This window comes from Eleutherodactylus coqui, chromosome 13, assembly GCF_035609145.1.
Source record: "Eleutherodactylus coqui strain aEleCoq1 chromosome 13, aEleCoq1.hap1, whole genome shotgun sequence".
Classification (NCBI taxonomy): domain Eukaryota; kingdom Metazoa; phylum Chordata; class Amphibia; order Anura; family Eleutherodactylidae; genus Eleutherodactylus; species Eleutherodactylus coqui.
The window spans coordinates 31,817,578-31,841,337 of NC_089849.1; the positions used below are offsets into that span (position 1 = coordinate 31,817,578).

At 46.6% G+C, this 23,760-nt stretch overlaps 1 protein-coding gene across 1 annotated transcript in view; it reads left to right on the forward strand.

Moving 5' to 3' along the window:
- ITGA3 (integrin subunit alpha 3) overlaps positions 1–23,760 on the forward strand; it is a 69,433-nt gene that overhangs the window by 13,127 nt on the left and 32,546 nt on the right. Inside the window, exons 2-5 of the mRNA XM_066587334.1 lie at positions 7,719–7,846; positions 10,853–10,932; positions 17,609–17,858; positions 17,965–18,048. Coding sequence (XP_066443431.1) covers positions 7,719–7,846; positions 10,853–10,932; positions 17,609–17,858; positions 17,965–18,048 — 542 coding nt within the window. The remainder of the gene's footprint in view (positions 1–7,718; positions 7,847–10,852; positions 10,933–17,608; positions 17,859–17,964; positions 18,049–23,760) is intronic.

Consider the following 23,760-nt stretch of genomic DNA (forward strand, 5'->3'; position numbering starts at 1 on the left):
GATGGCACCCTGCGCAGAATTTCTTTTTGCCTCCCCCCACAATCATAGGAAAAGAACAATATATTGCTCTGATAATCAGTCTGCCTGTAGTCGTCTTGTACAGAAAGCAGCAAGATAGCAGCATACCCACACTAGAACAGCCCAGTGAATACATACTGTACCAGAACCAAGCTCAGTACATAAAACCAGCACCAAAACCAAGCTTATAACATAAATGCAGGCATATAAACAAGCTCATAACATGAACAAAGTACCAGAACCTGGCTCATAATATCAATACAGCCCCAGAACCAATCTCAGTGAATACAGTACTGGAACCAAGCCCATAACATAAATACAGGCAGAGAAGCAAGCTTATAATGTGAACAAAGTACCAGAACCAGGCTCATAATATCAATACAGCCCCAGAACCAATTTCAGTGAATACAGTACTGGAACCAAGCCCATAATATAAATACAAGCAGGCAAACAAGCTTATAATGTGAACAAAGTACCAGAACCAGGCTCATAATATCAATACAGCCCCAGAACCAATCTCAGTGAATACAGTACCGGAACCAAGCCCATAACATAAATACAGGCAGAGAAACAAGCTTATAATGTTAACAAATACCAGAACCAAACTCATAATATAAGTACAGCCCCAGAACCAATCTCATGTGAATAAATACTGTACCAGAACCAAGCTCAGTACATATAAACAGCACCATAACCAAACTCGTAACTTATATACAGCACCAGAAACAAGCTCATTAAATACAACACCAGAACCACAAACACATAACAGAAATACAGCCACAGATCCAAAATCATAAGGCTGGGTACACGACCGCGTGAGCAGGTGTGCCGCGCGAATCTCTCATGTAATGATGTGTACTTGCTCCGTGCCGCTAACCCCTATGCGCCATCTTGGTGTGTATGAGTGTGTAATACGTGCCAAGATAGTTGCCCAAAAAAAAACGCTGGTGTGAGTGGCGCAATACAAATCAATGGACTATTGGCATCGTGTGTCGCCTGGGGGAAAATTGCACACAATGACAATATGCCCGTGTTAGAGTGGCCTAACATTAATACAGCACCAGAACCAAGCTCATAGTGTAAACACAGTAGCAGAACTCAGAGATTGTGTCGGGGGCACCAATGAGCTGACAGCCGTGGGGTAAATATCTAACAAGATGCTGCTGCACAGAGGAAGGAGGTCATCTGGGCAGGTGGACCTATTGTGGGCAATTGTTCCTGCATTTGCCTGATGTCTCCCCAGCCAGCCCTAAGTAGTTTGGGCCGGCCATGCCCACAGTGCCCACCCTGAGTTATATGCATGGGCACTATTGTACATGCTGCTTTGATTTGTGCATTGGTGTCACTTTGCGGTATTATTACATATGTGATTTGGCACCTATAGCCTGTAGACATTGTTGTCTTCATCCTTTGTGTAACCACCCGTCGTTGTAGAGCAGGCAGCAAGTGTGTGTTGGCACAAGCCTGGCCTGTATATTAGTGTAGTATTGTATGTCATTGAAGCTTGGCACAGCACCCATGTGACCTGCCCATGCTCGTCATTGTGCTGCAGTGTGTGTGCGTGAATGGAGGCTGGCACTGCCCGCTGTGTGTCACTCAGGGTGTGGTATGATAAGTCTTGTCTCCAGCTTCCTCTGATTCACCCCAGGCATGCTACAAATGCAGGTAGCCTCCGGTTAGTCACCGACAAATTATGGCCCCGTTAACCCTTTGTAGAGCAGGAATTGATCTCAATATTCCGGGAAGAAGCTTCTGCCAACGTAACTCCCCCCTCGCCGCTCTGCAGCAGATCCATTACACAACACTTACAGGTGCTTTAGGGCAAACATTGAATTAATTCAGCTTCAGAACAAGATATGACAACCCCGCGTCCCTACAGCGTTGGAGGGGTTAACCTCTTCATGTCTGAGGTCTTTCGTGCAGCCGCAACTCCCATCATCTGCCCAGCTGTTGTAGTACTACAACTCCCACTACGTCTTGATAACCAGGTTACACACACATACATACATATATATATATATATATATTATCAAATATTAACCATTTCAGTATTTCAGTACTGTCTTGGGCAGACCACATGATGTTATACACTAGGTGGCCACTTTATTAGAGACCCAGGCCCTTTCATGATTGGCGCTTCCCTGTGTGGAGATTCTCCCTGTGACCCCGGAGTGCGGCATAAAATCTCGGGACAAGTTTTCTGTGGATCAGTTTTATGTGAATCCACATTAGATGGGAAAATCCAGCTATCTGATCTCTTCTAATGAGGCCGGGTCATTGGTCCGGGACTAGCCGGGGCCGGGATGTCACTGCCGACTGCGTGGGGTTTTCTTGTGCAGTGATGTGGAGAGTATACTGAGGATAGTGTGATCACAGAGAATGTACAGCGAAGAGCGATTCTGTGGACGGAAACAACTCATCACCGAAAGGGGTCAGAGGAGGATGTCAAGAATTGTCCTGATTAACAGGTGCTGCACAGTCAAGCTAATTACAGCTAAATACAACGATGGTGCTCCAAGTAACATGTCTGAATGCACAACTTGACGTTCATCAGATGGGCTAGAACAGCAGACGACCATTGTGTCTAAGAGAAACGAAAAGGTGAGACTCCAGTGGATGAAAGAGTGCAGTGGAAAGACATGGTCAGATGAATCCAGATTTGTTGCACCATGCTGATAGGAGGTCGGAATTTGACACAAGCAGCATGAATCGATGACCCCTTCCTGTCAGCTGGTCAGAACATGTCAGCACCTCTATCTAATCTGCAGCAACTACAAGAAGCTTCCTGTCCGCAGGGGCCGATATTCATGCAGTACCATTTCATCACCTAGTGGACTCTACACCATGAGGAATTGCTGCGGTTCTAAAGGGCAAAGGAGGTCCAAGGTGCTACTAGATGGGGGTCTCTAATAGAGTGGCCCTTTAGTGTAGAGTACATTAGCTAGGACTACACATCCCAGCATGCTTTGGACAACTAGACTGTAATCCCATAAATGCAGCTCATGCTGGGAGTTGTAGTTCCACCACAGCTGCAGACCACCGCTATACACAATGCGGGAAGTCAGCTTGAGGGTCTCTCTTCCCATCTCATCTATAAGTAGTAGAAAAGGTGTTCATACAAGCTCCCTGCACCCCTTTACTACAGGGAAAGTAGGCCGCACCGCACTGTTATGAAAGCTGCCTTTGTTGCCAATAGCAACCAATCACAGCGCAGCTCTCATTTTACCTCAGCAGTGTAAGAAATGAATGCTGCGCTGTGATTGGTTGCTATGGGCAACAAAGACAGATCAATATCAGACAGGTTTCATAGCAGTGTGGTGCGGCCTACTTTTCATTGGCCCCCCTGTATAATGGAGGGGATGACATAAATAAGCAGCAGTAGACATTTTGTATCTTGAGGGTCAGTTCACTTCTAATATTCAGGTGTGCGCACCTTTGGTGATTAAACCCAGTCACCCGTAGGCCGGAGCTACACGGGTGTGAGTGCATTTATATGCGCCTTTACGGAATAAACAATGCTTTTTTGCTCGCATTGACGCATTTTACTACCATTTTTGCGCCGCAAGGCATGTTCATTTAAGTGCAGCAAACAAAGACACGCCAATTGAAATGGCTAATTAGTCTTAATGAGTTCCAGATGTGTTGTTTTCCTAGTGGAATTACGCAGCGTTTCGTACACCTCCTTGCGTATTGTGCGCGTGCATTTGTGTGCCGACTATTTATGGCTTTTATGGAGACTAGAGATGAGCGAACGTACTCGGTAAGGGCGATTTCGCAATCGAGCACCGCGATTTTCGAGTACTTCACTACTTGGGTGAAAAGTACTCGGGTGCGCTGTGGGGCGGGGGGTAGCAGCGGGGAACAGGGGGGAGCCCTCTCTCTCTCCCCGCTGCAACCCCCCACTCACCCACAGCGCACCCGAGTACTTTTCACCCAAGTAGTGAAGTACTCGAAAATCGCGGTGCTCGATTGCGAAATCGCCCTTACCGAGTACGTTCACTCATCTCTAATGGAGACCTTTGGTGTGCAAATATGCAGAAAAAGGTCATGTTCGATTTTTTTTTTTTTTTGTGCGACTGAAATGCGCCAACAAAATAGGGAAATGTGAACGAACCTATTCCAATCAATGGGTTATATTCCCTGCATTTTTGCGTGTACAAATACGCCCGTGTGAAGCCGACCAAAGGGACCTTTTACACGGGACGATCGTTTGGGTGCAGATGCCTGACAGGTTGTGCCAGCGATAATCGTTCCTGTGCTTTTACACAGGAATGATCTTTGCTCAGCGAATGGAGGCGGAGTGGATCGGGGATTGTTTCGGCCCGCTTGCCTCCGTTCAGGCTGCTTTCACATGGTTGAGAAGGCTGCTTTCTAGAGATGAGCGAGTATACTCGCTAAAGGCAATTGCTCGAGCGAGCAATGCCTTTAGCGAGTACCTGCCCCCTCGAGACCAAAGGTTCGGGTGCCGGCGGCAGGCAGGGAGCTGCGGGGGAGAGCGGGGAGGAACGGAGGGGAGATCTCTCTCTCCCGCTCCCCCCCACTCCCTCTTGCTGACTACTCACCGCTCCCCCGCGCTGGCACCCAAACCTTTGGTCTCGAGTGGGCAGGTACTCACTAAAGGCAATGCTCGCTCGTGCAATTGCCTTTAGCGAGTATACTCGCTCATCCCTACTGCTTTCACATCATGGTGCAGGGAAAAAGCAAAAACGCTACACGTCCTATCTTTTTACAGTCCTCGGAACGCATAATCCATTGAGGTCAATGGGACCCTTAATGCCTCGCATGGCTCTCTGCAGGCCGTGTGCTGTGCAGGCTGCGAGGTTTCCCATTGAAATCATTGGAAAACACTTCCGATTCTCTATCGCGCCTGAAACTTGCACAAGGGGATCGGAATTTCACAGATGCTTTGTGAGGTGTTTTTGCCTAAAAAAACAAAAAAAAAATCGCCTTGCATCCGCAGGTAAAACGCAGGATGCTGAGCGTGATATTGGGCCAAGCTTCTCGGCCTGATCTCGCGCTCGCCCGTGTGTAGGTAGCCTCATAGTAAGCAGGCAGTCGTTCATAAGCGAATGACGGTCTGTTTGCATGGAACGTTCCGTCGTTCAGTTTTATGTGTGCAAAAAAAATGAACAACGAACGCGAAACGAGCAAATTCTCATTCACCGTTCTGTCGGTGCATATATTCACACTGACCAAAAAAAATCATTTACACGGGCCGATAAATCGCGGATGTGGGTCTCTGAGCGGTTTTTCGTCCCGTGTAAAAGTCTGCACACAGTGAAGATTGGAGGGGGTTATAGATATAGAGAAAACTAGTCCTGAGCAGATTAATCTGGCCGGACTGGCCGGATGACATTTATCATCGCGGATTGGATATTTCCGGGCGGGTGGAAGAAGAATCGCTACATAATTGGAATAGTTTGTTGTAAATAGGTGCATGAACTCCGTGGGCACGAGTGGGAGATGCCAGGTCGTAGCGTGCCAGGAGGTCTGGAATTGGCTGGGGCCTCCCGAAGAGATGGAGTCTTATACCCCGTGTAGGAAATATGTGCTGTAGGGTTAGATACAAGAGGGATACCTGCTGAAACATATCGGATGCTCATGAGGTGCGCCGTGCATTACAAGTGTTGTGATGTCCTGCGCTGCCAAATATGGAGGTGCTCACCAAAGTCACATCATTTGACTTATGTGATGGTCCCACCGGTCCCACTCTACCGTGGGACCGGTCTAAAAAATGCTACGCCTACTACACTGAATTACCACTTTTTTAGAGACCCCATCTAGTAGCATGTTGGACCTCCTCCTAGATGAAGGTGCTGACATGTTCTGACAGGAAGGGGTCATCGATTCATGCTGCTTGTGCCAAATTCTGAGCCAAATGCATCAGCATGGTTGTTACGGCTGGCGGGTGTGGGCCCACTGTGCCAACTTACCAGCTAGGCTGTGATCCTGAACCGCTGAGGTTAGCAGCTGATCCCAGTGGACAGAGGTGTTGGAGCACGATGCTGAGAGTCTGTTCAATCCGCAAACGGGAGAGGTACTGAGGCCGGCTTCACACTGGCGATAGTCTATCTTGCGTTGCGAAAGTGAGTGAAAGCGCATGAAAATGAAACCAATGATTTTCAATGGTTTCATCCTCATTTGCGATGCCTTCATTGCACACTGCAAAATCTGCGCTATCGCCGATTGAACGCATAGGGAGTACGTCACGCTCCCCTGACACAGCTGTGACAGCTATGGCAGGGGATTCCTTCATCCTCGCGGGGACTGCAATGCTATCCCATTGATTTCAATGGGGCCAGAGCTGCTGCCATCCTATTGAAAGCAGTGAGTTGCAGGCATCTCTCGCAGTGATGATTTTCGGGGAAGGGCTTAAAATATTAGCGCTTCTCTGAAAATCATCCCGAGCTGTAAAGAAAAAAAAAAAAACTCACCCGACGAGCTGAGTGGCTCTTTTATCTGTCCCTGGCAGTCATCTCCTCTCTTCTGGAGGCCAGGGATTGAAAAATCCCTGCCTCCAAAAAGCGCTGCCTCATCCTTGAATGACAGCTGAACCCCGCGGTCCTCACCTGGGACCTGTCTATCCCTGACAGAGCACAGGAAAGGTGAACTGAAAACCAAACACACTGCAGAGTACAATAAACGCAAACCATAGAGACTCGCCACAGAGATGAAGACAATACAAAGACAGGAAGGCACTAGGGAACACCAGAGCACGTGAAACAGGAACCAGACTGGATAACTGTAGCAAGGTACACCAGCACTAAGGCAATGAGGCTGAGCTCACCTAAATAGAAAGCTGATGGCTGATGTTTTGCAGCTGAACTGGAACACTGAAAGGATTAACCCCTGCATTGCTGGGAAGAAATGTACAGCAGTTCAGGTTACCATGGAAACTGGACGACGCCTACGTCTGCTGGAAATAATAGGAGGCAGGTACATTTGGGAAGTGGGCCTAATAATGGTGCAACATAAATCTGCATTCATCTGACCAGGTGATGGTTTTCCCGCTGCTCAGTGATCCAGTTGTTGCACTCTTTTGCCCACTGGAGTCTCAGTTTTCTGTCTCTCTTACGCATAATGGCGCTGGAACTGGTTGTCTGCTGTTATAGCCCATCCGTGGTAATGAATGCCTAGTTGTGTGTTCGGACAAGATAGTCGGAGCACCAGCCTTGTATTTAGCTGCAATTTCCTCGACTGTCCAGAGCCTGTTTATCAGGATGATTCTTGACATCCTCCTCTGACCCCTTTTGATGATAGGCTGTTTCCTTCCATGGAATCTCCTTTCACTGAATGTTTTCCTTGATCACACCATTCTCTGTATTCTCTCCACACTGTTACACGAGACAACCCCACACCGCTGCTAGTAAAATCCTGGCCCGGTTTGGCCAGTCTAACACCGATGACCCGGCCTCGTTGGAACTCAATCAGATCGCCGGATTTTACCAACTAATGTGGATTCACATGAAACTGATCCATGGGAAACTTTGCCTATGATTTTATGCTGCACTCCGGGGTCACAGGGAGAATTTCCATAGAGGGAAGCTCCAGTCGTGAAATAGTCGGAGGCTGTAATAAAGTGGCCGTTCAGTGTGTATATATCTACAGTATATACTGTATGTCCTGTGTTAGACCCCCATGTAATAATTTAAATATCTAATGTGCTAATATAATAACCTAATTTTCTGTCCTTTTTACAGAATGCTGTCAGGAGCCCCCCAAGATGCAGCGCCCCCCAATGTGAATGTTAACAGAACAGGAGCCGTCTACGCCTGTCCCATCACAATGTCCAAATCCGACTGCGTCAGAGTCTCCATCGATCAGGAATGTGAGTTTGGGCATCCTTCGGTTCCAGGAGGGTAAAGATGATGTTATGATGGCTACGGCAGGAATTCCTTATATCAGGGGTTTACAGTCCTGATGTATCTCGGCTGCTGGTACAACTCCCCCAGTGCGGGGGACGCGCAGGATAATGGGAGGCTTGGGCTGACAGCTGCAGAACAGCAGGCTGTATCTTACACTGCAATGGTTACTAGCCCATGACTCTCCAGCTGTTGGAAAGCTCTAACCCTCCCATGCCCTGACAGTCCTGCAAGGACCTGTTATTAAAGCAGTTGTCCAGAGTTAGAAAAAATGGTGGTTTTCTTCCTAAAACAGCACCACACATGTGCACAGGTTGTAAATGGTATTGCAGTTAAGCCTCATCCAGTGAAACTGCACTGCAGTACCAAATACAACCTTTGGACATGTGTGGCACTGCTTCTACAAGAAAGCCACCATTATTTTTCTAATCCTGAAAACCTCTTTAAAGATGATTTGTCACCATCTTTTTGTAGCCCTTTCTAAGAGCAGCACAAGATAGTAACAGGCACGCTGCTTGCAGTGATATATCTGCTGTATGTATCTGTGCAGTACTTTGGGAGAAACTTGCATTTTATTAGTAGCCGCCGCACACAGCAGGATTACAGGAAGTAGTCCTCCATAGTCATGAGCTACGGTTTACTCCACCTACATTACTCTCCATCGACTGATTGACAGCTGTCTGCCTATTACTGTGCCTAGTGAGAGAGCTATCAATCATTGGCTGGAGGACATGGTGGGTGTGTCTAGCTGCAGCTCATGAATATTAAGAACTACGGTAGTTCTCTGTGTGGCTGCTAGTAATAACGTACAAGTTTCTCCTAAACTACTGCACAGATTCAAATAGCAGACATATCACTGTAATCAGTATGACAGGCAGTACCTTAAGCTGCTCTCAATGAGGGCGGCAAAAAGATGGTGATAGTGTCCCTTTAAGATACCCATCATGCATTGCACCATTCAATTCTATAATATTCATGTTATTAGAATAATCTATTTTCAGAGTGAGATCTTTTTCAAGGTCTAAATTACCTGATTATATAGATACTTAGGGTGGCCATACACCATAGATACCTATTCTTCCAATGTTCGTTCGACTGACTACTATCGCTTACCTCCCTTGAGGACAGAAGGATGGGGCATGTTGAAATCCAACTGCCTTATCCTACTTTCTCCCAACATCTACCCCAAAATTGGTGGGTTCAGTCGACATTCATCTGATGTGCATGAGCAGCTTTAGTAAGGTTGGAAGTATGCTTATAAGGGTCAACCAGGGCAAAACTGGGACCGGGTGGAATGTCATAGTTTATCTTTCTTAAAGGGAACCTGTCACCACTTATGAGCCCCATAGACTAAGTTATGGTGCTCCTAGGGCAAGACCTGAGGAATCTGGGGATCTGGGGATCTGCTTTGCATACTTATCCGTCTCTCCGTTCCCACGCTGTCACCTGTGGAAATCAGCGTCAGCGGACTTATCCCTATAGCTGTGGCGCACGCACCGCCGTGGAAAAAAATGTGTGTGCGTGCGCAGTGGACACACACACACTGCTCTCTATGGGAGTGTTTGTGCGCAGTGGCATAGACGCGTCCGCTGATGACAGCGAGGGAATGGGGAACCAGGTTGGTATGAAAACTACATCCCCGGACTCCTTGGAACCTGCCCTATGAGCACCATAACTTATTATATATGGTGACAGGCTCCCTTAAAATATAAAATACCGCAACAGGTGAGGAAAGGAAAAACTAAGGAAACGTCTGTGTATCAGATAGAGTTATCCTTGTTCGTGATTCGAAATAAGGATCTGCTTGTTCCTGAAAGAGGACCATACTGGTCCATCGGATATACCTGGCACTGCAGCACTTACATGTATAGGACTGAACTGCAATAGTAGACACAGCCAGTGTTCACAAGTGGCGCTATTTCTGGAAAAAAGCTGTATTTTTTCCCCAGTCCTAGACTTTAGAAAGGTTGTCAGGGACTTTGGGCATTTTTGCTATTGATGAGCTATCCTCAGGATAAATCATCAATAGATGATCAGTGGCGATCCCCCACTCGGGATCCTTGCCGATCAGCTGATTCCTGGTGTCGCTGTCCGTGCGGACCGCACTGTCTGCAGTGCAGGGTTAGTATTGCAGCTACAGCTCTTGTTGAATACAGTGGGAGCTGCAGTACCAAACCAGATGGCTGCTGCAATGTTGTCAATGCTATCTGCTTCCAGTGCTAACCACATTGACAGCGACACCAGGAATCAGCTTATGAGTGGGGGTCCTGAGTGGTAGACCCCCACCAAGTATCTATTGGTCCTGAGGATAGGTCATCAATAAAAAAAACACCCGAATCCCAGAAAACTGCTTTAAGGGCCCACGCACATCTAAGGAGGGCAAGTGCTTCCCATTGATTTCAATAGGAAGCATCACATTTGCATGCACATCACACAGTTTGCGAGTGCCATGCGAAGTCTTTTAAGGTCCCACTGAAAATGACGGGCGAGGCGGCAACATCTAAAGATAGAACATGCTGCGATATGTATTGTGCTACGCTCCCGCCTCCTCTCCGCCCCTTGTCGGCTGCCAGCAATGGGAGGGGGCGGGGCAGGTACTTAGCAACTAGCTCCTGCCCCATGCCCTCCCATTCAAACAGTTGACAAGGGGCAGAGAGGAGGAGGGAAGGGAGTGGGAGTTTAGTAGACACTTTGCTAAACTCCCTCTGACCTCCCTTCTCCGGCAGCTCCCATAGGCTCCCATAGGAGTCTATAGGACCTGCCGCCGTATTCCGGACAGCAGATAGTTCTTCAACTATCTTTCCTGGCTGGCGTAAAAGGGACCGGACGAAATGCGCTATCTTGGTCAGCTGGGCGCTTTTACATCAGATGGGTAGCGTATATTGCCGGGGCGTGAAAGCGCGCCCTATATACCCTCGTGTGAATGAAGCCTAATATTGTATCTTACTAACATTCTGCTATTCTCTCCGCAGATGTGCCTGGCATCAATGAACTCGAGAACATGTGGCTGGGAGTTACACTGGCATCACAGGGGCATGGAGGTCGGGTCCTGGTAAGTGGGATGATGATTAAAGCCCCCAAAACACTGAAATGAACATGAAGTATTCTACTGCTCCTTAGATTAATTATTACTAATTGGTACATGAGTCCGGGGTAACGTTACACCGCCGGAGTCATGGAGTGCAGGATGTTAGCCGGATGGAGGTATAAGAGGTAGTGGTATCTGGTGCCCCTCTGCCACATACGAAGACACCCGTATTATTAGTGGCACATGGTAGGTGGGCGTCTGTTGCTGATTTTGCTTTGGGGCTCGGGAGCTTCATCTGGTCTGGATGGTAATTAAAAATAATGCCATATAATTCACTTTATGCCGCACAGAAATCATTTCCGCTCACTATGGCATCGTCCCAAATACGGCCGGGCACTCCAGGATATTGGAGACGGCCTCACATCTGCAATGCATCAGAATTGTCACGGCCTGTTAGTACGGGAGGACGTCTGATACAATTATCTTGGTGCAGTGTCATTGTGCCACTAGATCTGAGCTGTGCTTTCTGCGTAGGTCATATGGTCTTAAAGGGACAGTAGACCTACATTACAATATTAAAGAGCCCCTTCTCTTAGTCAAAAGCGAATGAGAATATCCTGCAGGAATGGAATACAAGTATCAGCATTCAGACTGACTGCGGTGCAAGCTTCATGCAGAGATACAATCCAGCGACTCCAGATCAATAAGACCAATGCGGCCATCTTAATGTTTGCAGCATTAATCATGACCCGGGCATGCTAGAGTCACCTCCACTGTGACCTGAACACCTTGCTACTTTACCCCCCCAATGATACACTGAGACCATAGTATATTTGTTGGATATTTTGGCCACAGCAGCCTTTTTATTTAACAAATAACAATATATTAACTCTTTATATACGGAGTGGAGGTCCTAGGAGCCACAACAAAAAACCACACATAAAACCATACCTTGCCTCCAACCGTACACCTGGCTCGGAGACACCACTAGCCCCCCCTCCTACTGGGGGGCTAGAATATCAAAAATTGATCCCTTCCCTGGCCTTACCCAATGCACCAGACCCAACCATGATGAACAAATGGGGGGGGGGTCTTAAAGGAGAGGCCATACCCACCAAACTCCCTCCACACAATATAAAAAACCCGGCTCCAAGGACCCCACCCACCCGCCCTGCCATGACAGGACGTGCACAATTACCACCAGACATATTCGGATTACTTGAAATTCTTGAAACTCATGGAATGTTTCCCCTCACCATTCACCTCTCTGGGGAGGGCGGGCGGGACTCTTCCCGCTTTATTCTTTCCTAAAATGGCGCTTCCATCTAAAACTTCCCCATTTTATCACTTTCCCTAATTCCCTAATCCTATCTCCCCCAATCCCCATCTTTCCCTTCCTTAACCTCCACTCCCTCTTTACCTCCTACTCTCTCCTATTAACTCTTTCACCCTTCTGGCTGCCTAGCAACTCTGTCATGTATGGCCTCTCCTTAGGGCCCCTGAACCGTCTCTGTACTTTCCAAATAGTAACATAGTTCGTAAGGCCGAATGACAATGTCCATCTAGTCCAGCCTGTCTAGCCTCCTGTGTTGTTGATCCAGAGGAAGGCAAAAAACCCCAAGAGGCAGGAGCCAATGAGCCCTTTTGGGGAAAAAATTCCTTCCCGACTCCCTAATGGCAATCAGACTGTTCCCAGATCAACCCCTAATAGTTCCTACCTGCCTGTGAATGTACACTAAACGATCAGTGCAATAGGAACACCTACTCAATAACAGGTTGATCCAACTTTTTGGGCGATCATGACTTTCAGACAACGGGGAATAGATTGCACAAGGTGGCGAACATCCTTCGTACTTGACTCGACCCATGCCCGCTGCAGCAGCTCCGTCTGTTGGTGCACAGTTAGTGGCAGCCCTTTCCATTATATCCTAAATACATTCAATGTGGTTACAGTCTGGTGAGTTTAGGGGCCAAGGCAGTGTGGAGGATTCATTGTTGGGATTCTCCAACCACTCCCTAATGATCTGAGGTTGATGACATGGAGCGTTGTCCTGTTGAAAGATGGCACTGTGGTCAGGAAGACCTCCAGAAGATATGGGTGGAGATGGTCAGCTAATAGGTTCCTGTAGTGTTCACCACGCAAGGATTGTGGTATGATGAGCAAAGGCTCTAGGCCTAGCAGGAAAACACTCCCTATGCCATGACACCGCCACTTCCACCGGCCTGTTGAACCCTAAGGGCACATCCGTGGGATAGGATTGGTTTCCACAGGCTGTATTGATAGCAGCCATTTCATGCCATTCCTTTACGGGGTTAATAGGTGTAATAAGATGAAAGGCCTGATGCTCTTGGCATCCCGTATCACATCATAGATGACAGAGGAAGCCGTCTCTATTGTCTAACTGTTTAGATGCTGTGGTCGAGGCATCCAACAGGTTATATGGGTGGGACTGAAGTTATCTCCAATCCTGGCTGTTGCAGGCAGGTGTCACCTAACACAGCTTGTACATCCACTATAAACATATTGCTGATGGTGCTGAGGGGGTAATGAGTGGTTAAAGCAAATTGCTTTGTCATTTAGCATCTGCACCCTTTAAAGTGTCTCTCTAGTTTCGAGACGCAATTCTGTCCCAGGACCAGAGGAGGAGGTACATTACCTGCAGTTGTTCTTCTCCTCCGTCCTTCCGATCCTCCAGTTCTAGGCCCTGTTTGGCCAAGATGGCCAATGCAATCCTCAGACTACCTAAGCACACAGGGCATTGGTAGTGTTTGACTACCAATGCACTATACTTGCTCTCTGATTGACCGAAGCAGGTCATGAGATCAGCACTAGCAAATCAGAGAGCAATGCGCAATGTCCAATACGTAGTTAGAAAATTGCTGCAGCCACCCTGGTACAACACTGCAGGTACTATTCTTCGCCCCTCTGTCGCAGAACAGAATTTTGTCCCCAAACCGCAGTGTTGCTTTAAGTGCTTGTGAAACAATAAGTACAAACCATCAGCTCCATTGTCGCTGGCCAGAAGACAGCTTGCCAGAAACCTCCTCCTATAGCTCTAGAGACCTGGAAGCTAAGCACCGCCCTCCACACTTAAGTACTACCATTTTTATTGGACGACAGCCAAAACGGTACAGATTAAGGAAGGAAGATCGGCAATGCTTTCTGCCATTAGGGGGCTTTCACACCTGTGTTGGGGATTCCGCTTTCCTGCTCCGTTCGGGGAGCAGGAAAGGGGAATCCCCATGGCTGAACGGTTCCGTCTATGGATGGAACCGAATAGCGATGGACAGACCCCATTGACTATAATGGGGTCTGCCAACTTTCTGCCCAGCTGCCTGACTTTTGAATGGAAAAAAAGTGTAGCATGCAGCGCTTTTTCTTTTTGTATCTTGAGGCGGATCCGGCCAGAGGTTCCAACGCAGTTGTGAATCTGACCTTACTCCTCTTTTATTTATAGGTGTACTATACTGTACCATTTAAATTACCCATACTTGATTGACACTTTGGGAGTGGGAGCCTTTAGGAACTCCATAGGTGCCCGGAAGATGTGGGCACAAACATGTGCAGTTGTCAAAAACATTTAAAAGGGCATTTTACAGACAGCCCATAATTCAGTCCATTGTTAACTGGAAAAGCCTGGGGGCACGGTGGATGGTTTCTCCAAAAATATGGAGACAATGTACCATAAACCTAACTGTAAAGAATACCTAGTGTAGAATCTATGGTGCCTCTAGTGGCCAATCTTGGAATGAGCATGCTACAGATCTGACTATAGCTGCAGTAATCAAAAACCATTCCACAAAACCTCCCTCTAACATAGAATTACCCTCGTTTATATCAGCAAAAACTGTTTCGCAGACTAAATACGTATTATCTTTTATGTTCGATGCTGGAATGGAAATTGCAGGTGAAGGCAATACTCAGGGTGTAATTAGCATACTGCTATTTCAGAGGTTTTCTCTTAGATTTTATTTATGGAAGTGGATTTAATTATTAGAATGGAATTACACATTGGCGTATAAAGCACCAGGGAAGCATTTTTGGCCTTTGGCAGGATCCACTCCTGGAGTTCTGTATGAAGTCGGACACTTTATAAATGAGTTTAGAAAAAGATGGCTGACTTATTTCCAGAAGCAGCGTCACTCTTGCCTATAGGCTGTACTGCAATATCAGACACAGTCTATGGACAGGAGGGGCGCTGCTTATGGAAAAAAATTGGCCATGTTTTATAATCATACTCATCCCTTTAAAAGGGGGTCCCCACTCTTGAAAATCCCTGCTTGTTTGGGTACCTACACACGGCCAAGTGCCATATTGGACCGTAAAGCTCGGCCTGATATCGCGTGTGAACGTGTGATGTACTCGCTGATGTGAGGCGGTTTTCTTCTGTGAGGTTGTTATTAGAGATGAGCGAGCGTACTCGGCCACGCCCCTTTTTCGCCCAAGTACCGCGATTTTCGAGTACTTCCGTACTCGGCCGAAAAGATTCGAGGGGCGCCGTGGGTGAGTGGGGGGTTGCAGCGGGGAGTGGGGGGGAGAGGGGGAGAGAGAGAGGGCTCCCCGCTGGTACCCCCCGCGCCGCCACGCCTCCCCCCGCCCCCCGAATCTTTTCACCCGAGTACTGAAGTACTCGAAAATCGCAGTGCTCGATCGAGTAATTACTCGAAACGAGTATACTCGCTCATCTCTAGTTGTTATCCTTCAGCATGGCTTTCGCTGCATCGGAGAATTGACAAGTGTTTCCCATGGTTTTCAATGGCAAACCCTGCATTCGCGTGCACATCGCACGCCATGCAATGCGTTTTTCTGTCCCATTGAAAACAATGCGCAATGGATTCCGAGGAACGCGCAAAGATACAGCTTGTTTGCGGTGCGGGATTCTATTCACAGTAATAGGGTTTATATTCGTGTGAGATTTATGCATCTCAGAAACGCACAAATCTTACACGATTTTCTCAGCTTCGCGAAAGCCTTGACAAAAGCTGATCACAAAGTGTCCTCCTGCTGGGATCTCCAGTCATCAGCTGTATTCTATGAGGTAACCCGGTAGTAAGGGCCTGTTCACACTGGCATAAGTTCATCCGTGAAACGCACACATTTTTTGGCCCAAAAACCGATGAAAGCATAGCATTTTACGGATTCCTAGCCTAGACTATAATGGGTTAATTGTAGTTAAACCATGCATCCGTTTGGCTATGTTTAGCCTGACATATATTTGCATGCGCTTTTGGTGGGATTGAAAAGTATAGCCTGCTGCATTTTTCTGTCCAACAAAAAAAAGTATGGAAATGTTGTCAAAGGAAAAGGGAGGTAAACATTTTTTGGGATCAAGTAAAAAAAGGGATTGAACTATAAAACTTTATTAGAAAAAATAATTTACAGTAAAAAAAAAAAGTACCATATATACTCGAGTATAAGCCTAGTTTTTCAGCCCATTTTTTTATGCTGAAAAAGCCCCCCTTGGCTTATACTCGAGTGAGGTAAAAAAGAAACCTCGCAATACTCACCTCCCAGCCTGCGTCTGTGTCCCCGGTGCAATGGTCTCCCTGGCGGTGTGGCAAGCTGCTTGAGAATTCTCCCCACTGTCATCTCCTTGCTCAGCTTTGTATTCCCCCGCCGTAAGCACTGTGATTGGATCGGCACCAACCAATCACAGCCAGAACTCGATCATTCACAGCCATTCAGTGAATGACATTACTGAATGGGTGTGATTGGTTTATCGAGAGGCACTCGATCCAATCACAGTGCTTACTTACACAGAGCTGACGGCGTGGAAATTGAAAACCGAGCAGGGAGATGAGAGGGGAACAAGTCTGAAGCAGCTTGCCACACCACCGGGGAGACCATCACGCTGGGGATACAGACGCCGGCTGGGAGGGGAGTATTGCATTTTTATCAACTTAGTATATACTGGAGTATAGCTAGGCTTATACTCGAGTCAATAAGTTTTACCAGTTTTTTGTGACTCGGCTTATACTCGGGTCGGCTAATACTCGAATATTTATGGTAGATGTTTTTCATATAAAAAAAGGATGAAAACAGATCAAAATATATACCGCGCATACAATTTAAAAAATCCTTTAAAAGTATCTGTTTTTAATTTTTTTTTCATATATGTTTCTCACATACCTGAGTCAGGTGTTGTCTCTCCTTAAGGAGAGCACCCAAAAAGTGTGTGGACACACCTAGGGGGTGAGTGGGTCAGGAGATGGTATAGTCTCTTCCCAAGGAGAGCATCCAAAAGGGGTGTGGGGACACCTAGAAGATGAGTAAAGAGACTTATAAGCTCTTGTGGTAAATTTATGCAAATAAGAAAGATGGAAAAATACCTCTACAGCGCCATCTGTTGGTTGGTAGCATTCCTTCAAATCAAAGTGACTTTATAACAAGTCTTATCAATGATTAGGATCCTATTCCCAATCATTGATAAGACTTGTTATAAAGTCACTTTGATTTGAAGGAATGCTGCCATCCAATAGATGGCGCTGTAGAGGTATTTTCACATAGCTGAAACACATCCACAGTGCCTCCACAGGAGAAATGAAGCATTACACAATGTCTATTCATATCCATGGGCTGTCTATGTAATGCAGGACAAAACAGGTCCTCCAGAACTGGAGACGCTCTTTTTATGTGCTCTTTGCTCTATACATTGGAGATAGATAACATTAATTCTTCTCTGTCTTATTTCTTTGCCAGATGTGCGCCCACCGGTACTCTGTGGCACTGAAAGCCGGAGAGCAACTCAAGATGATAGGAAAGTGCTACATACGGGGCAACGATTTAAAATACAATGTTAACGATGACTGGCAGACCGATCATTATGAGATGTGTGATGCTGGTGCTAGCAGTGACCATCTTCATACTGGCATGTGTCAAATGGGCATCAGTGGTGGCATCACTGAAAATATGTTGTACTTTGGAGCTCCCGGTGCCTACAACTGGCAAGGTAGGACTTCCATAAGTAGCATAGAATAGATGAGTTCATGATTAAATTATTTGTGTGAACTAAAAAGGGCCTAAATAGGTGTTTCTGGTTTTCTCCTGTGTTTCAGGTACCGACTATGCTCTGCAGAGAGATAACTGGGATTTAATGGAGAGTGCCTTCCCAAAAGATGGTCCCGCTAACATCTACTTGGGTAACTATTCCATCATCATGCCTTCTGGAGATAACATTTTTGATGTTTGCTACTGGATGGGAAGGACATTGAAGACAAGATAGCAAGGGAATGTCGTTAGATTGGTGGGATAGGTTTAATTTTGAGGGCAGGAATCGTCTTAGTTCATTGAAGAGGAGGGCAGTTGGTGGTGACTGATGATCGAATTGCTATTCAAGGCAGTTGGTGTAAGGAAAGGGGCGATGATGAGGAAATAGCCACAGCAGGACAATCTCTTGTTTAGGGCTCCTTCACACAGCACTGCGATTTTCGGATGTGGCCATGTATACGCCACAGCCCGGAATACCGTCAGGCAGGGGCAGAGAGTTTAGTTGTACTTAACTCCCTCCCCTTCCCCTCTCCGCCCCTTACCAGCTGCTGGCAAAGGGAGGAGGCAGGACAGGAGGTAGTGTGTTACACTCCCGCCCCCTCTCCGCCCTTTGCCGATTGCCTGCAGAGTAGTAGCTCAATGGAGCTAGTGTGCTAATCTCCCGCCCCCTTCCTTTGCCGGCAGCCGGCAAGGGGTGGAGAGGGGTATGGAAGGGAGAGGGAGTTTAGCAGAGCTGCTGGTAAACTCTCTCCCACCTCCCTTTTCCAGCAGCTCTTATAGGCTCCCAGAGGAGTTTATGGGACCGGTCGGCGTATTCTGGCAAAAGATAGGTCCAGACCATTTTTACTCCCGTCCAGAATGCGCACCGCATGCGCTATCTTTTTCGGCTGAGCGATTTTACGCACTGGAAAATCGCCCATCTGAACAAACACATTGGAATACAATGCATCAGATGGTTGCGATGTTTGGCCCTGATAAAATGCTCATGTGAATCCAGCCTTAAAATTATTTAGATTTGAAAGGGCGGCCAAATCCTCATATGTGATGACATCTGATCCAGGACGTTACTGCCAGCTGCGGTGGCGGGAGGGAAGCTATGTCTTGCTATACATTGCCACCGCAGGGAAATGCCCTGTAGCATACATCAAATGAATGGCCATCAACTGTACACCAAAAGTAATTGGACATCGGAGTAAGAATCAAAAGCAGTATTTATCTCCATATGTTAATACTTAGTGGGCCTTCTTTGGCCCTAATGACATTGGATACTCACTGTGGCATACTTTCGACTAATGTTGCATACACTACAGTTGGTATTTCCCTCCATTCATCTTGCAAATGCCTGCTGAGTTCTCTCAAAAAAGATGCATGGCCTGTGTACAATGGTGCAAGGAGTGTCGTCATTGGACAGATGAGGATTTCAAGAATGTTCTATGGAGTCACGAATCACACTGCTCCATCTTCTAATCAGATGAACGTACCTGAGTGTGAAGGAAGCCTGAAGAAAGCCTTCTGCCTGAGAGTTTTGTGCCAACAGTTAACTACTAGATTCCATTATGGTCTGGGGATGTTTTATGTGGCATAGTCTCAGTCCTTTGGTTGTAGAGACGTGAACCACGAAGGCGTACCCTGACATTCTAGACAATAATGTGCTGCTGACAATGTGACAATACTCTGGGAATGGTCGGCCATACTTCCAACAGGACAACGCACCTTGTCACAAATACAATGCTGTGTTACATTGGTTTGAAGATATGGATGTTCCATGATTGGACCGGCTGCACAGAGTCCGACCTGAACCCTACTGAGCTTTGGGATGAACTGGAACATTGCCAGATGTTTGCAGCATGAATGGAGGGAAATACCAGCTGAAGTGTATCAGACATTAGTAGAAAGTATCCAACAAGAGAGTATCCGATGTCATTAGGACCAAAGGAGCCCCACTAAGTATTAACATATGGAAATAAATACTACTTTTGATTCTTGCTCAGGTGTCCAATTACTTTTGGTAGTATATAAAATTCATGGGCGCAAGGTAAGCCAGGAAGGGAGCTGTTACTACAGAGAGGCCCTCTATTCTGCCTCATGGATAGGGACCCGTCTAGTAGAGCGTATGGACAGGCATTGTCTCTTTAACTCTACATATTCATTAGACCCTTGAGGTGTCATCATCAGCTCTACACCCAATACCCACAGGTGAAGCCGTCTCACCTGCGCTTGTGGTTTAAGTTTATATCATTCTGGAGGAAGGTTCACACTAAGCTGTATGGAATGCCAGAGGTTTAGTCCGGACTTGTTATATATGAAGCTTCCGCACTTCGCTTGTCAATGTGACTCATTGGGTTGGTTCAGAACTGTTTGGTTTTTTTTTCACGCTCTCTTCTTTTAGGTGTGTTTTCTAAAAGGAATGTGTTATTGGAAAATGACCTATTGCATAAACCAAGTTGCTAAGGGCGCTCACACGTGTGTATTTTATTGCGTATTGTGCGCGTAATACACGGTACCAATCTTATCATTTGCTTTCAGTTGTGCCTTTCACACATAGCACGTGAAATGTGCGCTCAAAAATGGTCGCAGCATGCACTATCTTGGCGTGTATTACGCGAGCATACGCACCAAGATAGTGCATGGGGATTATCGGCAAGCAGTAAGGACGTATTGCGTACTGCTGCGTGCCCCCATGCAGGAGATGCGTGCGCAGTGCGCTGACAAAAAGCACTTGTGTGAGAGAGCCATAAGATAAGGTATAATTTGAAAAAAATTTTGTGTTTTTTTTTTTTTTTTTTTTTGTAAATCCTAAAATCTTGCATTTTTTACACTGACCGCTATAATAGTCTGACACTTCCTGTTCTGCAGAGAAACTTTTCAGCAGTCTTCTCATTATCATCACAGGCAGGATTACACTGAAGTTACACCTGTATATATAGATAACACGGCCGTTATCATACATGTCCTACCGGTGAGATCAGGAAAACCATAGTCTTAGGTCTCATTCACATGGAACGCACGGATTCCACGTGGAGAATCCCACACGGAATCCGGCCTTGAACATGCCCGTGATCCTTGCGTACATGCATTTTTTTTTACTCCCTGTACCGCGGATGGGCCGGCCATCACGCCGGTGCACATGAGCAGTACAGATTTCCCCACGCCGACGCTAGGCAAGGATGCGGGTCCCGCGACCTTTACGGAATTAATAGCTGCGAGTCGGATGGCTTCCATTGACTTCGATGAAAGCCGTCCGTGCGGGAAAAGGAGCGTGCTGTGATTTTTTTTCCTCCGTAAGCGGAAATCGCAATTGATTTCCGCTCGTGTGCATGGAAGAATCACTTTTAGATGCTTGCTATGGACGGACATTGCTGCGGGACTCGCGAGCAGACGTCCGCCTTAGATTCGGCCCGTGTGTATTCGGCCTTAGACCAAAGGCACATGAGCGTTAAGAAGCTGATCTGTGTTGCGTCTGACTTTTTTTGCTCATCCTCAAGCCGTTCCTTCGCGGTCCGTGCTTCCTTTTTATTATTTCAGTATGTCATCAATTTTTTTATATCAGTAAAAAAACCTGAAACAAACCCAATTCATCTTTTTTCATTTCTTACCTATGGATTTATGAAATACAGTCAGTACCGGGACGGCTTCTGAGTGTCGTCCATTTTTTTTTTTGTATCCCCATTGAGATGAAGAGGCAAATCTTGTCTGCAAATTGGATCAGGATTTTACATGCTGCATTTATTTTTCATGTGATCTGTGTGAAAAAAAACCCCAGAAGTGTAATTTGGCACATTGACTACTATGGATCTGTGTGCCGTCCACGACTAGTCTGTACATAGACTGCAGCCTTAGGCTAGGTGCACCCTACTGTACTGTTAATCCGCAGACAGGCATAGTCCCATTATGGGGCTATGAGGCTTTGCATATTGACTTTTTTCACATCGACCAATGGTATGCGTGAAAAAACTTGTGGCATGTCCTATTCCCAAATGATTCGTGGACGTTGGAGATAACAAAGCATGTCAATGCTCTATATCCTTGCAAATCGGACCCATCTGCTGCCCGATATAGGTTGCGCCTGAGCATCTCGGGTGCAACGTGCACTCATGGCTAGTGTGCTGGACTGCTTTACGTCAGTAGTTCAGGCCATGCAGTCTGTTTTCCTTGATTAAGAGTCAGGGCGATCTCCTCTTCGATGTTTGGCCAGGTCTTACCTATCCGAGTTCCACCTCTCTAGCTCCAGGGCCTGCACGGAGTTGCTCCAGCAACTTTCTTGACATGCCCAACATCTCCGGGACTTATAGCACAGCACTCTTACCTAGGGATCGACCTGACAACGCCATTCATTCTTCTGAGCATTTGGCTCTCCTCAGTATGCTGACCAACATATTGACTCGGTCAGAACCACACCAGGTCATGTAACAAATCATCCAAATTAACACATTAAAAGCAATTATCACATTACTTAAACAGCTTTACCATACAACCCTCAAGACTACCCCCAAGAGGACCTGCTTAGGGTCCTTTTACACGGGACGACTGTTGGACGGTTCAGCACCCAACAGCTGTCCCAGTGAAAATCCCTGCTGTGCTTGCATACAAGAGCAAGGACCGCTCCGTGAATGAAGGGCGAGCGGAACTATCTCTTACCCGCTTGTCTCCATTCACATTAAACAAGCCATCATTCACACATGAACAACAGCCTGCTTACACCGGTTTGATAGTTGTTTGATCTTTAAGCCTGCAGAAACTGAATGACAACCAAATATCGTTCATCATTCAGTCACTGCAGGCGTTTACACTAAACAATTACCATTCAGATTCCCGCGATCCAGCGAGAGGATGAATCATGATTGGGCCGCTTAAAAGAGCCCTTTTAAGCCAATGAGGATTTGGAATGGGTTTGTTGGCAGACAACATGACCTTCTGGATCGTATCTCCTATGTCCCCTTGAGTTTGTGTGGCCCGAGTCTCGGCACAATTCTCTGGCAGGCTATTAGGTGTACTCATGGGTAGGGAGCTGCAGGAGATCTAGGATCAGCAATCTTTTATGGCCGAAGCACCATCGGGAAACTTTGAGAGATGGGCCTGTCACAAGCCTGTCTGTGCACCATGTGATATGCCGGAACATATCTTCTCACGGACCACATAGTAACTTACTGAACAAACCTTTATTGTAAGGAAATGTCAGATATCCCCCCGGTTACACACTTTCACCTGGTAGCTTGTTACCTTCACCAAGTGGAGTTGGCTAATTAGGCTATAGCTTTTCAGATCCTTTTTTCTTTCCACAGCTTTATGCCTCTATGCGGAGCTTAAAGGGGTTTTTCCTTGACTTAAAATTGCTTCACAGCCACTCTGTTCCTCCTGGTCGCTGCTAACCAGGACATGTGACTGCAACAGCCAATCACTGGCTATAAAAGGTCAACGAGTGGCCAGTGATTGGCTGCACTAGTCACATGTCCTGGTCGGCAGCAACCAGAAAGAACAGAGTGCTTGTCAAGCAATTTTAAATTGTGGGGAAAACCACTTTAAATAGTGCCCTTACTATTTGGGGGAAAAGGTCTTACTCCGAATGATTGCGCAACACCCCTAACAAACATAGCGGTTCTTTCTCTTAAATTTCCCCTTACGAGTTATTTTCCTATATTAAATCCAATAAGAAAAAAGTTTGTAGGCCGGGGGGCACTAAGATACTTGTGGGGTGCTGAGAGGATGCGGTTACTTCCTTTTATCTGAATTACCTACGCTGCCCCCACGGACAGTGATGGCTCCATGTTGTAGCATTTTGGTAACCTCAGTATAGCTAAAACAGACATAAAAGAGAGAATAAACAGGAAAAACATTAGACCAAGTGTATCTTTATAATCTGCCCT